Genomic DNA, 16,021 nt, shown 5'->3' on the forward strand with positions numbered 1-16,021 from the left:
GATTACCTTACTTTCAATAGTGGTGAGCCCTTTACTTCATGCCTTGACTGTGGGTCTGTATCAGTTATGCTTATTATTAACGGTGGTTCTTATGTCAGGTTTCTATTTGTTACTAGATATAAATGAATGCGAGGAAAGAACCGATGGCTGTAATCAGATATGTACGGATCGCAATGGATCGTACACCTGTTCTTGTGGGACAGGATTTGGGCTGGCTAATGACGGATTTACCTGTAAGAAAGGTATGCAGCCCTACCTGTTTCTATATTTCTATATGCATACATACATACATACATACAGACATACATACATACATACATACATACATACATACATACATACATACATACATACATACGGTATCGGGCTGTATACATACATACATACATACATACATACATACATACATACATACACACACACACACACACACACACACACACACACACACACACACACATGAAACTCAAGCTTGGCTGGATATATGAATTAAATATCAAAGACAGAAGTACATACAAGTTATTATCATATGTTGTTTGAGAGGTATATTGCGAATTGTCCCCAATCCTCATCAGGTATAACAACACAAGCTGTTGGTTGGCTTTCAGATTAAACCTCTCTTCAAGCAGCACATTGTGTATGTCTGCATAAGCAGTCCATTGTTCTTGGATATTCTACCCTGACCTTGTTGTTTCCAGAACCGAACGTTGACCCATGTGGTGGCTTGGAAAACCCGTGCCAATACGGCTGTGAAGTGGGACCCAGTGGGAAAGCCGAATGCTTCTGTAGACGGGGCTTCACTCTGGCACAGGATGGCTCCTGCCAAGGTCACTTTTACTCGCAGACATTTCCACACTGTTGTTTTTGTGTGTAGAAACTGAAGCTAATAATTAATTATAAATTGGCGATACCACTTCATGCTTTCCGAATTGCGTAATTTTTTCTCGATGACAAGTGTTCTGGAAAATTTCACTCTTGTATTCGTTGCATATTTATACTCCTGATTCGTCTCTTTTCGGCTTAATCATATGACGTGATAGTAACTTAGAGGTATTATTTCTCGGCTGTCATTACATTGGCGTTTTTTTTGTTATTCAATTATCTCGATGCTGACAACACATCACTGAACATATGCCAGACTTTTAAAACCCCACTGTGTTTTTGGCATGTCGTGATACTTGACCACTGTGTATGAAGTGGATGTTCAGACCACCAGACAACCCTAATAAGGCGGTTACAATAGTTCACAATTGCTTTACTTTTTCAGATATCAACGAATGTGTGGGAAACACGTGCTCGCAGATGTGTACAAATACAGATGGTAGCTTTGTCTGTTCCTGTTTTGATGGCTACCTGTTAGCGGCAGACAAGAGGACTTGTGAAGGTAAGCACTGAAGGGAAAAGGGAATTTTAACTTGCTAATATACTTCTGGAATCCGCACACATCATTACGCCCAAAAGTGAACATTTCTCCCTGTCTTGTTTTTCAAATAGCTCTGTCAACTGTGTTTAATTTATAGAATAATATATATCTCTTCTCCAGTTACACGACAAGCTCGCTGCACGATTTTAAGCCGCAACCAAATCTACGGATGTTGACCTCATTGGCCAATGGCTCTAGACTTACGGGAATGAACCAATTAAATCTTTTAGCCTTTGCGATGTTTTACACTGAAATTATCTCATTTTTCCGGATTTATGTTGCATTTCTGTTTTGGGCGTATTTCAGTGTGTGATGCATTACACTGGGGGACCGGCTGCTCCAAACTCTGTGACTGTGGTGTACACGGGGAGAGCTGTAGCCCGGTATCGGGCTGTATCTGTAGAGAGGGGTGGACAGGCAAAAACTGTAACACCGACAACGATGAGTGTGAGACAGTGACATGTAGCCAGGCGGAAGTCTGTGAGAATTTACCTGGCACTTACAGATGTGCATGTCTACCAGGGTACAGAAGGGTAAATGGAACCTGTACAGGTAAACTGCAGACGAGATACACTTGTCGTATAATGTTAATCCGGGACGTCTTGCGTCGAGATATGAAAATATTCGGCCTTTCCAGAAAGGAAAGCGTAAGCTAAGTCATGAGCCACACTGATACTTTATTTCTTTATGCTTCATATGTGGAATTTTGTCCATTTTTGTTTTTAATATTGTTCCTAGGTAAGTCACTCTACACTCTACATTCGTGATTTTTGGTTCGTTTTCAGTAGCATTTAATGATAAAATTCAACCAATATAAATGTTTCGCACATATCGTGAACAGATATTACAAAAGTTTATTTGTTTGTAGATATTGATGAGTGTGACGTCATCGGTTTGAACACCTGTCTTCAGAAATGTACGAATGTGCCAGGTAGTTATGTCTGTCGTTGTCACAGTGATTACCAGGGTAACGGAACTGTCTGCATAGGTGAGTTTAAAATGGAACCATGTACCAGTTTGTTCTGTGGTATAAGGTCAGCAGCATTATAAAAGTATGTTTTTGCTCGAGAAGTGGTGTTGATGAATGTTAAGTGCTTTCGCTTCCGGTTACAAAATGTCAGAACTGACGGTAAGATTCATGTCACCTAAGATTTTATCAATACCGCATTTTTATTATAAACCTTCTTATTTTCTTCCTAGATATTTATAGTTTAAAGGCCAACCGCTTACTTCTAGTCATGTATCTTTTTGCAGATATTGACGAATGCTCTCTGGGAACACATAAGTGTCAGCATCTGTGTATGAACCATGATGGCGGCTACAGCTGCGCCTGTCACACTGGCTACGTGCTAGATGACGACAGAAGGACGTGTGTAGATGGTAATATATTCAGAGCGATCATGCTCATGACATGTGATTACGCTTCTCCTACAAATATGCATTAATGGATGTACACTCTGGGGAGTTTCACACATGCCCATGCTATACCATGGAAACATGCATGAATGAATGTATACTCAGGGGAGTTTCGCATATGCTCATGTTATACCATGGAAGCATGCATGAATGAATATATACTCAGGGAGTTTCACATATGCTCATGTTATACCATGGAAGCATGCATGACTGGATGTAGGCCTATAGTCTGGGGAGTTTCACATATGTCCATGCTATACCCTGGAAACATGCATAAATGGTTGTATATACTTGGGAGTTCCACATGTGATAATGGTATAAGAAGGAAATATGTATAAAGATTTCCGTAAAAGAGAGGTAACTCGTGAAAATCTTCATATACAAGTGGTTTGCCGAAACAAAAAAAAATCAGTTTCGAACAGACAGTGGTGGTCGGTACGTAGAAATGATTTCAATGAACCCCTATGTTTTAAACGATGGGAAGTCAATATTTTCTTAACATTTTGAGGACGAATTTTTGTATACAATGTATCGGATAGTAATTAACCACATTACATAAGTTTAATAGCGGTTTTATTTACTGTGACTATTTAACTGTGCTTCAGAGTCTGGACTGTGTCAAAGGAATAACCTGGACTGTGAACAGATCTGTAAGATCGACATTGTGACGTGCGCTTGCTACTCCGGATATCACTGGAACGGCACTTCATGCTTGAGTAAGTCAAAAACAGCTTGGTTTACACCACGTGTTGGAAAGCCTGCCATCAACATGCGGATGGTCGTAGGTTTCCCCCTGGCTCTGTCCGGTTTCCTCCCACCATAATGCAGGCTGCCGTGGTATAAGTGAAATATTCTTGAGTGCAGCGTAAAATACCAATTAAATAAATCAAATAAACACACCACCTGTAAATCTGACCGCTATAGTATAATGCCATTTATTGAAATCTACAATGTTATCATTTAAATAGTTGTGTCTATGCTCCCAGATATTTGTGCGTAGTGTGTTTATGAAGTAGTTACCACAGCTAGGTTTTTTGGTTCATTCAAAGATTACGTTAGATGATGTAGAAATAGACCCCTTACCTCTGTGTTGTGCTCGTGGGTTTCCCCCGGGCTGTGCCCGGTTTCCACCCACCATAATGCTGGCCACCGTCGTAGAAGTGAAATATTCTTGAGTACGGCGTAAAACACCAATCAAATAAATAAATAAATAAATAAATAAATCTGTGTTGTGCTCTGCCCGGTTTTCTCCCACCATAATGCTGGCCACCGTCGTATGAGTGAAATATTCTCATATTCTCATATCTAATATATGAGTACGGAATAAACCAGCAGTCAAATAAAATAAATAAATAAGTGTAGCTGGACATTTCCAACCTGTATTTTACTATAATCACAGTCGTCTGTAGCTATCGTAAAATACATTGCAAATATTGATTAAACAATGGAAGAACCCATTTAGGTTAGAATCCTTAACCATAATGTTCAGAATGTCACCAGGATTACGTGAGCGATTTGTGGTTCTTCTCTTCCAAAGAAACGTTTGTGTGATAAACTTATTATACTTCTATGACCAATTTCAAAAAGTCAGTTTTTACTGATGTCAGAATATCAAGTGAGGCTTATATGTCTTTTTAAACTTAGTTGTTAAAACTGTGAAGATCTAATTTTTGCTAAGTCACCTATGTCAAGACTTGAATTTTTCTCTTCAGAATATAAGGATATTGATTTTAGTCGAAGACGGTTAGCCCTGTTCCTAAATGTTAATGTGTGTCCCCAGATGTGGATGAGTGTGTACAGTCCAAACCGTGTAATCATACCTGTCGTGACACGGACGGTGGTTACCAGTGCACCTGTCCTGATGGACATTATCTGGATAATGACGGAGTCACCTGCACAGGTAAACATAATCATTTTTGTCTCTTTTCTATATTCTCCCTTTCTGTAGATTCTGGGTTAACTTGTGCCTCATTACATCGCTAACGTGTCGACATTTTTACTTACCTACTTCACATTTACCTATAACAATTATCACTTATATTTCGCATACATCAAATAAAAGCAAACTTAATTCTGTAATTATTTGAGTCTTAAGCAGCCGTGCAATACCGGTCGTTAGTCACACGAAGTGTCGCCGCTCTGCATATGAACATCTGGCCGTTTATGTGAGAAAACATGTCACTTATTGCCAAAGGTCGGTGGTCAACTGCGGGCACTTGGATTTGCTCCACTGGTGACAGAGACTGCCGTCGTCTAGAACAAATATATTTGAGTACGGCATGGAACGCCAGTCAGTTGAAATTTCACGTCTGCGATATTTATGTAGCTCTGAACATTTTTTGCACAGTCTCTATCGTTGTTTAACAGAATGTGACGATTACCATTGGGGTAGAAACTGTGAGAAGCGATGTGATTGTGGTCCGGGTGCTAAGGGTTGTCTTCCCTTGCAAGGCTGTGTTTGTAACGCTGGGTGGAGCGGTAGTCGCTGTGACACTGATCTACTGGAGTGTGACCAGGATCCATGTCCACAAGGACAAATTTGCGTGGAAACTCCGGGATCTTATAGGTGTGCTTGTCCTGATGGTTTTGTTAACAGCGAGTCAACGTGCTCGGGTAAGTCTCCTTCTGAATCTCCAAGAAACCTTTTGCATGATGTATATTTTATAAAAGAGAGGTTCGAGCTTCCTTGGCCATTTGGCCTGCAAGTCAAAATTTTGATTGACGGATATCATTTGTACAGTGGCTTAAGTGTTATGGCAGTTTATAAATAAAAAGAGCAAGTCCCAAATAACAATTATGCAAGTTTTATCTTGTCTAAGTTAAATAATTCTTAAAACGAATTTTCAAAATCACAAATTGACCATGTGGCCTGCTTCATTAGGCGAAATGGGGCTATGAGAATTGAATTTCTTGAGAAAAGGGGTGGAAGATGGCTCCAATACAACAAATGCTTTAATAAAATTTGAAACCTTATATCGTTTTGTTATATTTCAGATATTGACGAGTGTTCCAACTCTCACAGTTGTCCTCAACATTGTGTGAACACGGCTGGTAGCTACCGGTGCCAGTGTTTTGTTGGATTTAGAGATATAAATCAGAATGGAACAGCATGTATTGGTAAGGAGGAACTGGCCTTCTCAATATGAAAGTCTTATAATTCCTGGTAGACATTATTGCAGCTGATTTCTTTGTGTTTTCTCCGACTTTTTATATTCCTTCTGATCGACCATTTTAGTTTCAACTATAACAGCTAATTCCAGCTTAGTCCATTTTTCGCTTTTGCCTTTGCCCTGGCGTTTTGTGGGCAAACTGGTAACTTATCACTCAAAAGCTGCAAAAGAACAGTGATCAATTCAGCTTAGACCGAATCGCCATCGCGCGGGAAAGGTAGACCTACCTTATGTAAACTCTTTAAATCCATAGCTTATTTGAAATGTAAGTGTTGTGAAAGAGGAATATACGTAAGTGTTCCCTTTGTTTACATTTTATGGAGATTGATACCTCAGTGGTTGAAAGACCAGCTTCCTCCCACGATAGTGCCGGCCGCCTTCGTATTAGAGAAATATGGATGAGTACGGCGTAAAACACCAATCAAATAAATAAATAAATCAATGATTGAAAGAGAGAAAAACATATATATGTGAAACAAACACAACAGTTTAACACAGTTTGAAATCTTGACTTACATGTGTGTTATGTTACAGATGTGGATGAGTGTGAAGAAGTTAACAGATGCCACCAGGATTGTCTCAACAATGCCGGCAGTTATTCTTGTTCCTGTCGTCTGGGTTTTACATTAGCCTCAGATATGCTTGGCTGCGTCAAAGGTAAACTGCCTAGTTGAAATGAACCGTGAAGCATAACAAGTTATCCTCCAATTTTTATCTGTATGTAGACCGCACTATAACAATAATCCGTTATCTATTGATATATGTCAGTATGGAAGAAACAATTAGTCTTTATATGTAGTAATATAAGTCCATAGCAAGCCTATAGCATTGAGAGAGAAAACAGCGCAAACGACAATGTGATCGTTGGTAAATTGTCAAAGGTGTTACCGCTAAATATCGGCCTCTTGTCAGTTGATGTCATTGAGGGTTTTGTTCCGACTGTTTATGTAGCCTATAAACTTGAGCAGTATTAGGTAGAAAAAAGCTGATGTTAGCTGTAATTCATTAAACATCACTGAACTAGAATGACTTAAAATTCTGTGTTGTCGTTGCATTTAATATACAGTCACAGCCAAAGTGAGTCACTATGTTAAAGGTAAAGAACATACATTCTTGTGTGTTTTGTACAAGTGTGTTCTGTACGAATGTGTTTGGTTGTTCATGTGCAGATACAACCACGGACCCGTGTGCTGGCAAATCTATGAACTGCTCCTATGGCTGTAGTCTGGAGGGAGGTGAACCAAAGTGCTACTGTCCAAATACATATTTACTAGCTGATAACAACATGACGTGCACAGGTATAATTGACAATATATATTCGTGTCGTGTATCATATATTTATTACACTTTATACTCCATCAACTTCTTTATTCTGATTTAGCTAAATCTTTAACGTATACCGTTTATGTTTGATCAGAATTTCAGCTGTTATTTTGGGATTTCTTTCTGCACTGTATACAGACAGTATTTTCTTTTTGGGCCATTTTCACTAAATGTGCTGAAAAAGTTCGCTACCTATATATAAATACTAAAATATAAAGTACCGATCAAGTAAATTACTTTGTTATGAAAAGACTGAATTGGAGCAGGTCAGAATATTTTAATCTGGGAATTGTATGTAAATATGCCATCCCTGATTTGGTTTTCACCCATTGATTGGTTGAGTAAGTCATATTCTTCAATCTTACAGCACTGAGGCAAAATAGATCTGCCATTGTGTCGCTGGACTTGGACTTTCAGGATGAATGGAGAGACAAAGGTTCCACTTCGTACAAATACCAAGCTTTTACAATAAAGGAAGCGGTAAGGAGCTCTTACCTGTAGCCTCATTACAGACTTCATATACACGTTATCTGCGTGCCATTTTCCTAGCAGAATTTATACGAGGAAAAGCGTTGGCAAATTCAACAAGTGAAATGATGATCTCTATGTTTTAGCGCTTCCACCGGACACTTCTCACTGAAATCACAATGTAAGGTGTTCAACTTAAACATTATAGAAGATTTAAAAGATTATATCGTATTTAAATATTATTGTAGTATGTTCAGATAGTACATAGTTGCTGTAACAATTCTGACACTGTGAGCTGCTTTGAACACAATCTTTATTATCTTCAGCTGTCTTTGACCTTTGATGACATGGTGAATCTTGCTGGAGTCATTGTTGTAAGATTAGAGTAAGTATTTCAATCAGATTGATGGATATCATTTAGAATGCAGTTAGAGAAACCGCATAGTTGCCTGGGATTATTGCTTGATACTCTTTAAAAAAATCTGTTGTCTGAGTGATGCTTAAATGTATACCGCTATTGCAACATATTATTCTGTCAAATATAACTCACATATTCTATTAACTCAACATAAAGATTCTATTAAGGTAACATGACATCATGTTGAATATTGAAGAATATTGTGTTGTGAACACAATACATTCTAGCATCACTCAGACTTTCTGTTAAAATTAATTTTTTGAGTGTACCAAAAATATGATTTCTAAAAGTTGCTGAGAAAACTTCCGGTTTCCACGACCTCAGGATCCGTCACTTAGTAGCCTGCAATAAATATCAACTGTCTAAAGCATTATGCAAACATACCTCCCGCAAACAAATGGGTGACCGAGGGACATGGAACCAAGCATTACCCTTTTAATGATATGAGCGATGATTAACCTCCCAATAATCAGCACTAGCACCTGTGCAATACCATGAAAGAGCATTCCCAAATAACGACAACATTATGGAATTCTTCAACGGCTTCATTGTTCTCAGACGGCAAAAAGAATGAACGCTGTTTCCATGAAGCTGGCGATATGAAATTCGCCTTTGACATACGTTGTAAATTCTTTTCTCGTCATGTGTCGTAATATTACTATGGATTTTGTGAGTTGAGCGTGAATTGCCCTCAAGCGTTCATTTAAAACGCGATCGTTTCGTGTACAATTTGGTGTATTGTAGACCCGGTTCAACAGTGGCAACAATTGATGTTACGTATACTGGACCCATTGGACTGGCGGAGACCACGTCTACAGTGAAGTCACTTCAGGATCTGTACCGCCTTGGTCACCTGGTCCTAGACGGAAACAAGGTTAATCTGACGGCGATCCCGCGGGTGTTCAGTTTAAACAGAACTAGGAACTGTAAGTCTCTGAAGTTTACGTGGTAAAAAGAGATAAGCACTTATGTATTTTAGGACTGTCCATAACCAAGAATATCAAATTAATATGAAACAGGGCGTATCAAGAGTTTTGGATATTGGTTTGACAAGGTAAGTAATATTTGAAGCTAAAGAAAAGCTCTCGGTTTTATGTTCGTTTTGTCTTTGAAGATATATGTATTAGTACCTATCATGCCTCACTTCTTAGTTTTTATCTGTGGTCTATTTTAGTTTCGGTTTTCGATGAAATCACTTGTGCGTGGGATCCTTGTGCCATTGATAAGATCTGTGTTAAGACCGGAAATGGAGTAGAGTGCAGGTAAGGCGTCACTGTCCCCAGCATGAAAGAGTGATTAGGTTTTGTACTCATTTGTAAAATTGCCGTCTTCAGCTTTAAATACAAGAGAATACGCTTGACCTTGTCTCTCCATCAATATCAGTACCATGCATGTCTCTAAGCATTACATATCAGTAAGACCAAAGGAACGTTGCAGGATTTCACGATTGCATTTACATTCATGTTTATGTATGTTTCTCGTTATAATGTTATTTTTCACTCCACGCTCTTCGGACAAAAGAATGAATTCAATTATTTCAAACTGATAGGCGCTCAAAGTCATTATTGGTGTTTCTAAGGTTATCTAATCTCATATACTATCAATATGAACCACATTTATAAGCAACGGTTGTAGGCATCACGTATTGCCTATTTTCAGTGGTGACGCAACCATCATTATTTCATTCGTCTTATTTTAATTTTTGTACTTTCACAGGAATCAAACTACTGTAAAACCAATAGAGGAAGGTAAATATAATTATCATATAATGCCCATAGCGATATCTTCTGAACAAGATCTATTTTATTTTAAGCAGAAATCTTTGGGTGTCCGTCCATCGTCTATATTTTATGATATGTTTGTGATATTGTCAATGATTGGCTAAGTGTCGGAATGAAAGAATTTGAGTTTTTATCCGAATTGAAATCTTAAGCCTTATTTCAAATACCTGTAGTTCATTAATGTAACGCTTTGGCCTTCTTCAAGTATGAACGTTTTCTTTCAGGCGAGTGGTTTGAGTTTTGTATGTTTATTTTTGTTAGTCAAACGGTCGTATGAATATGCCGTTCACATACTCTTTGTGTTATAATCCACATTTCATCTAGAATCTGAAGACTGGAAGATTGGACTAGGGGTTGGCCTGTCTCTTGGACTGGCACTCATCATCGCAGCGGTGATTGTTGCATTGTATCGTCGACATGCCAAGGCATCCAAGACTCCGACAATCGTGGATAGTGACTTGTAAGTACACGTAAATGCATGTATAAAATTTATGTTCCCCGGCAATTCCACATGGATAGTTAATTTTCATTTTGTCGCACTTGATGAGCCTACACTTACAAACAGCAGACGACAATCTGCCGCAGTGAGGCATGTTTAAATTGTGTGCAATGTTTGAACTACAACAGCAGTGGTTTGTCTACAGATTCCATGTTGGCGACGCTTTCGGTTCTTGGAGTACTCAGTTTTCGTCCAAGAGAACTAAAACGACCGCGGGTGGTATGGGATTCGCTTTTAACATTCGACAATGGCAGCAGGCGAGAGACATTGTTGACAGGGACGCGGAGGGATCTGTAGACACTAACGATGTGCCTTTCTCTGCTCACCCCTACCGGAAAGACGATCTGATCCGGTTTACCCCTGGGGCCTCGGCTTCACCCCATCACTGTAAGTTCCTGTAAAGTTTGTGAATATGCCTTCTCTGTAGGAAGATATGTATAACATGTTTTCCCTTACCTTTTTGTAATTTGGATGAAAAAACAAAAGCAAAATTCTGATAAATCATTTGAAAGATCATATAAGGTTAAAATCGCCATGGTAACTTTGATGACCTTGATGAAAAAATTTATTTAGCCCTTCAGAATCTGTGTAACATGGTGTTGTCTCTTCAAAGCCATTTTTTTGAAGTAGAAATGCCTTGCGTGCATCAGTCAAAAGTGCCATCAAAATCATCTAACAAATAAGATGAATCAATGCCCACTGTCTGTTTTCCACAGAACACAGTTACACACGCTAAAACGATTGCTATGCCTAAACTACACGACACAAAGCATTGACGTGAATTTTGGGCTTATGAAATAATGTCTGGCAATTGTAGCTACATGGTTGCTTCACTTAGTTTGAATGTTAGATCATGCCAGCCATATGGCCCACATCCCAAACCCCGCAGTACCAGCCGGTCAACCATCCCAACCCTCCACCCCACCTTACTATGTCTCAGTGTATGTACATGTGCATACCACAACTTCTGACTACCTCTTCATTCCCGAAGTAAGTTTCATAAAACTGAAATAAAGAGTTTCTTGGTATTCTGACATCACTTTGCTATGTGTATATGACATTGTAAATTAATCCACTGAGTGATAATTCCGTATGGTTGTTTTCTAGGGCCGGACCCTCACGGTGATGATGCACAACCCGGCCCCAGTGGAAACTTCTCGTGGGATCACCTGTTTGAAACGCTACAGCCAGACCAAGAGGTGAATAACGAGTGATGGTATAGGGAAGAATTGGAAACAAAAACTTTCAGAATTAAAGACACTGTTTTTTGGCATTGTAAAAACACAAAGCTTTTCATAAATAAATCAGGAAAGTCTCTCGTAATTTTGCTATATTTTCGGCTATATTTGTGTACAACAGCAAAACAAACCTGTATGGCTTAGTTTTTACGTCTCCACAATACGATATAAACGTGATATTGCGCGAGTTACAGAGAGAGAATGAAAAGCACGCTATGGCTGGGGTTCCTATTGTCTGAGAGAGAATTATATTGTTGTCAGTTGCGATATCGGTGCAAGTGAGAGTTGAATGTGTTCTAGTGTTGTCCAGGGTCGAGTTGTATTGTCGAAGAGAATGTGAGAGAGAAAAGTGTGCTAGTGTTTGTGTGGTTGTTGCGTTATCGTGAAAAGTGTTAGAGAGAATTAAAAGTGTGCTAGTGTTTGTGCCGTTGTAACTTTAATCAGTGAAAAGTGTGAGAGACAATTAAAAATGTGCAAGTGTATGTGCCGTTGTCACATTACCGGTGAAAAGTGTGAGAGAGAATTAAAAATGTGCTAGTGTATGTGCCGTTGTCACATTACCGGTGAAAAGTGTGAGAGAGAATTAAAAGTGTGCTAGTGTTTGTGTGGTTTTCATTTGCGTTTTCCGTGCGAGTGTGACTGAGAGAAAGTATGAAAAGTATCCTAGTGCAGATGTCGTAGTCAGTTAAGCCGCCGCTGTATGAAAACGAATTGAGGATTCTTAAAAAAAAATTTTCACTTTGTCTTCAGTTCAAGATTAAGAGGCCTCGTGTGGAACTGGAACCCACGGCACCTTTTCAGGTATGTGATCAAATGTACCTGTTTACACTGTTCATAGTGAAGAAATAAAATGAAGAGCAGGATATTGCAAATTCTGTTATGGTGCTTGATAACAAAGAGAACCATGGCAACTTTGTGGCCAACTCGTTATTGCTAATAATCTCTAAGAAAGCTAATGGGTCCCGGCAACTTTGATGTTGTTCACTCTTAGCCATAAGGATTCCTTCGTCGTCATATGACTGAAAAGTTGTTAGGCATGACATTAAACCCCATGCACTCAATTACTCATTCTTAGCCATAAGGAGTACACAATGTTTGGCGTAAAAAAATACGGCAACTTTTCTGTAGTCAATATACAGTATTATGCAAAGGGAAGGTAATGAATCATAGTCTTGGTTCTAAGGACCAAATAAGTTAGGGGTAGAAAGAAACATGGCAACTTCACTTTAATCAAACTGTAGAATAATGCAAGGGAAGTCAGCTTTGCTCTAACAACGATATTGCTGCTGAGCTCAAAGCACGGTAGTGGGTCAGTGTATTTTAATAAATGAATAATACATTCAAACAATAAAAATGGAAATAGCGATATAAATAACAAAGAAATAGATGACCACTTCTAACCTGTCGCAGACTGGTGAAAGTATTTTCCATATAAAGCAAGCTCTTACAATCGAAGGTAATTGTAATGATTTAAATACTGGTGTGTTTTCCAATAACAAGACTAATCTCTTGTTTCAGGATCCAACTCGACATGGGCTAAGAGGGAGCGACAACTATTTTTAGACTTTCGACGTTTGAACAAGAGTTAAAATGCAATTTATGAAGTCAACTTGTTTCATGGTATTGCTATAATGGAAATTATTCCATTTTTAGTATACCTACAGAGATGACGAGTCTGAGTGGTTAGATTCCCTTATATTTGCATACTTTTATTACGAACTAAAATAGCAAACTCAAGAATATTTCAGTTATACGACGGCGCCCATCATTATGGTGGGAAGAAACCGGGCACAGCCCGGGAGAAACCCACGACCATTTACAGGTTGCTGCAAGACCTTGTAAATCTATATTGGTACATTCTTTGGAAATGTAGAATTATGTTTGTCCAGTATATCTGATGTAATAGTCGGAAATATTAGCGATAGTAGGTTTTGGGTTGTAGCCATAAATTTAGTCCTGTATTCTGTAACTATAATTAATCTAATTAATCTAATGTTAACGATGATGGTCTCTGTTTCCAATAACCTTTTCACAATTGCGTTCCATTTTTTATTTTATTATAGTAAATATATTTAAATTTAATTTGATAAATTAGATACCTTTGTATAATTTTCACTAATTTTAATATATTGGTGTGACAGTGCTCTATTTCTGATGGCTATGGGTTTTTTTTTGTTGTATGTCACTGGCAAGAGAACGAATTTTAGTGCAATGTTTTTTTGAATTCATATTTTTATATAACATTATGGTACTCAGCAATCTGGTGTACTTTACACAAATGGAGAACTTCTAAGAACAAAAAGTTTAGTTACTAGTATTACATGACTGTTAATTTAATGAAATCCACTTTTAAGTTAGGAAAATGTGATAAATGTTACACTTGGCTATATATATATATATATATATATATATATATATATATATATATATATATATATATATATATATATATATATATATATATATATATATTCATAATGTTTGTTTAAAGTACTGTATTATACTAAAGACAAAAGCAACACAATCTTCTTATTGGGACACTGATCAATCCGTTGTTCTGTGAACAATGTCCAACAATATGAATTCTGTGTAGTGTTTTTATTTTTGGTTAAGTGAAGAAAAAACACTTTAAATTTAACAATAATACTCGGTGTATTTTATATGTAAATTAGGGGATTGTCGGATGTAAATATATTTCATTATCTTGCCAAAACTTGCTTCAGCAATAATGAGGTTTAGATTCGACCTCTACAAGGTGATACATTTATATGTTCAAATCATCTAGCATCCAATAAACTGCTTTTATTATATTTTGAATAAGGAGTTTGGCCTTTCCATTCAGGTGTTTATCAAAAGTGTAATGTTGAGTAATTGTTTGATGTGTTTCCATATATGCCGCTGTATTTGTCTGTATGTTACCACGATATATTATCATCTACTGTAGTGCAGTGGTATCACGTCTGTCTTCTAAGCCTTACATCCGTGGTTCAATTCCCGTAGCTTTGGAGCTCTGCATAAGATGAATAAGCCAAGAACTTGTCGACTTAGTATAAATATTATGTGACAGGATGTGGGATCGTGACTGGTGTATCCAGTAATGCATTTCTGTCCATGAAGTAATAGAATAAATATGTCGTCATTGTGTCCAACCTGTAACCGTTGTAGTATGGTCACGCTAGAATGTAAAGCAAACATATATCTACAGAAATCATTAAACGAATTCCTCAAATCTTTTAACTATAGCACAAACTAGCTGAATGTTTGATTTTGTTGATCTGAATGCTAGTATAATCTGAAGGAAATCGCGGCTGATCTTTTCACTGCGAGACAACGAGAAGAGAAGACAATTCCAAGGTTGTATTCATCATTGCGGGAAGCATATATCTCTTTGGGGTTGAGATTACCCATACCGTCACAGCTGGGTCTTGTCCCATCTGTACTTCCCGGGGTATGTAGAACGGAGAGTCTGAAAGGTACTCATAGAAGTTCCAGATGTCAGTTTTAGGTAGGTATCTAAAGAGTAATCACTGATAAATCAGGAGCCCAAAATTTTAACAACAATATAACATATTCCAACTCCAGTAGCCATGTGGGGATGCAAACTCTGAGAATTACCTGTACAAAGGTGGTAAGAGCTGTGACAGTATACATAATAATAGCTCTACAGAACTGGTATTCACCGAGTCATTTGTTGCTATAGTTTATAAGTGATTTGACTTACACTTAACTCACAACTCATAATCTAAACCTTACATTATAAACCTGCGGGATGACGTTCAGCAATACTTCACTCAACCATTCCTATAAGCCTGTTGATGTTTTTTTTTCTTTCGCAACCTTATAAGAGGAATTTTTGATTTTGTGGGCATAGATTATCCTAAAGGTGCTTTGGTGTGAGCATTACATACAGATAATTCAGGCTAGGGAACAATGATGCTGATATTGTTGTCAAATGTAACTTCCACTGACCTAAGCTTGGTTCCGTCGATATATCTTCATTCACTAAGTCAACATTGCCAGTTTGGTTGCCCAGGTTAAGCGTGGTTGTCGTTACATAAACAAGATGACATGTTACGCGATAATGCATACTGAAATATTCTTGATTACGGCGTAAAACTCCATTCAAACAATAAATAAAGCCGTTTAGTTCAAACAGAGTTTACGAGTAAAAAGCATCATTACTATGGACGATATTTCATTGTGAAGACAATAGAACAGAGAACAAATTGCGTTCACATTTATGGCGTTAATTTATTAACAAATATACACGCAACAATGATGTGAA

The 16,021-nt window shown here is 37.9% G+C and overlaps 1 protein-coding gene across 1 annotated transcript in view; it reads left to right on the forward strand.

Moving 5' to 3' along the window:
* LOC135464224 (uncharacterized) overlaps positions 1–13,945 on the forward strand; it is a 52,468-nt gene extending 38,523 nt beyond the window's left edge. The window contains 22 exon segments of the mRNA XM_064741731.1: positions 117–242; positions 699–827; positions 1,268–1,384; positions 1,730–1,975; positions 2,292–2,411; positions 2,678–2,803; positions 3,445–3,555; positions 4,620–4,739; positions 5,207–5,452; positions 5,834–5,956; positions 6,544–6,666; positions 7,179–7,307; positions 7,700–7,812; positions 8,127–8,185; positions 8,963–9,144; positions 9,393–9,480; positions 9,935–9,966; positions 10,324–10,459; positions 10,644–10,885; positions 11,606–11,697; positions 12,487–12,537; positions 13,255–13,945. Of these exon segments, the coding sequence (XP_064597801.1) occupies positions 117–242; positions 699–827; positions 1,268–1,384; positions 1,730–1,975; positions 2,292–2,411; positions 2,678–2,803; positions 3,445–3,555; positions 4,620–4,739; positions 5,207–5,452; positions 5,834–5,956; positions 6,544–6,666; positions 7,179–7,307; positions 7,700–7,812; positions 8,127–8,185; positions 8,963–9,144; positions 9,393–9,480; positions 9,935–9,966; positions 10,324–10,459; positions 10,644–10,885; positions 11,606–11,697; positions 12,487–12,537; positions 13,255–13,299 (2,756 nt within the window). The 3' untranslated portion in view covers positions 13,300–13,945.
* Positions 13,946–16,021: the final 2,076 nt, after the last annotated feature.

The sequence above is a fragment of the Liolophura sinensis genome, chromosome 1 (assembly GCF_032854445.1).
Source record: "Liolophura sinensis isolate JHLJ2023 chromosome 1, CUHK_Ljap_v2, whole genome shotgun sequence".
Lineage (NCBI taxonomy): Eukaryota > Metazoa > Mollusca > Polyplacophora > Chitonida > Chitonidae > Liolophura > Liolophura sinensis.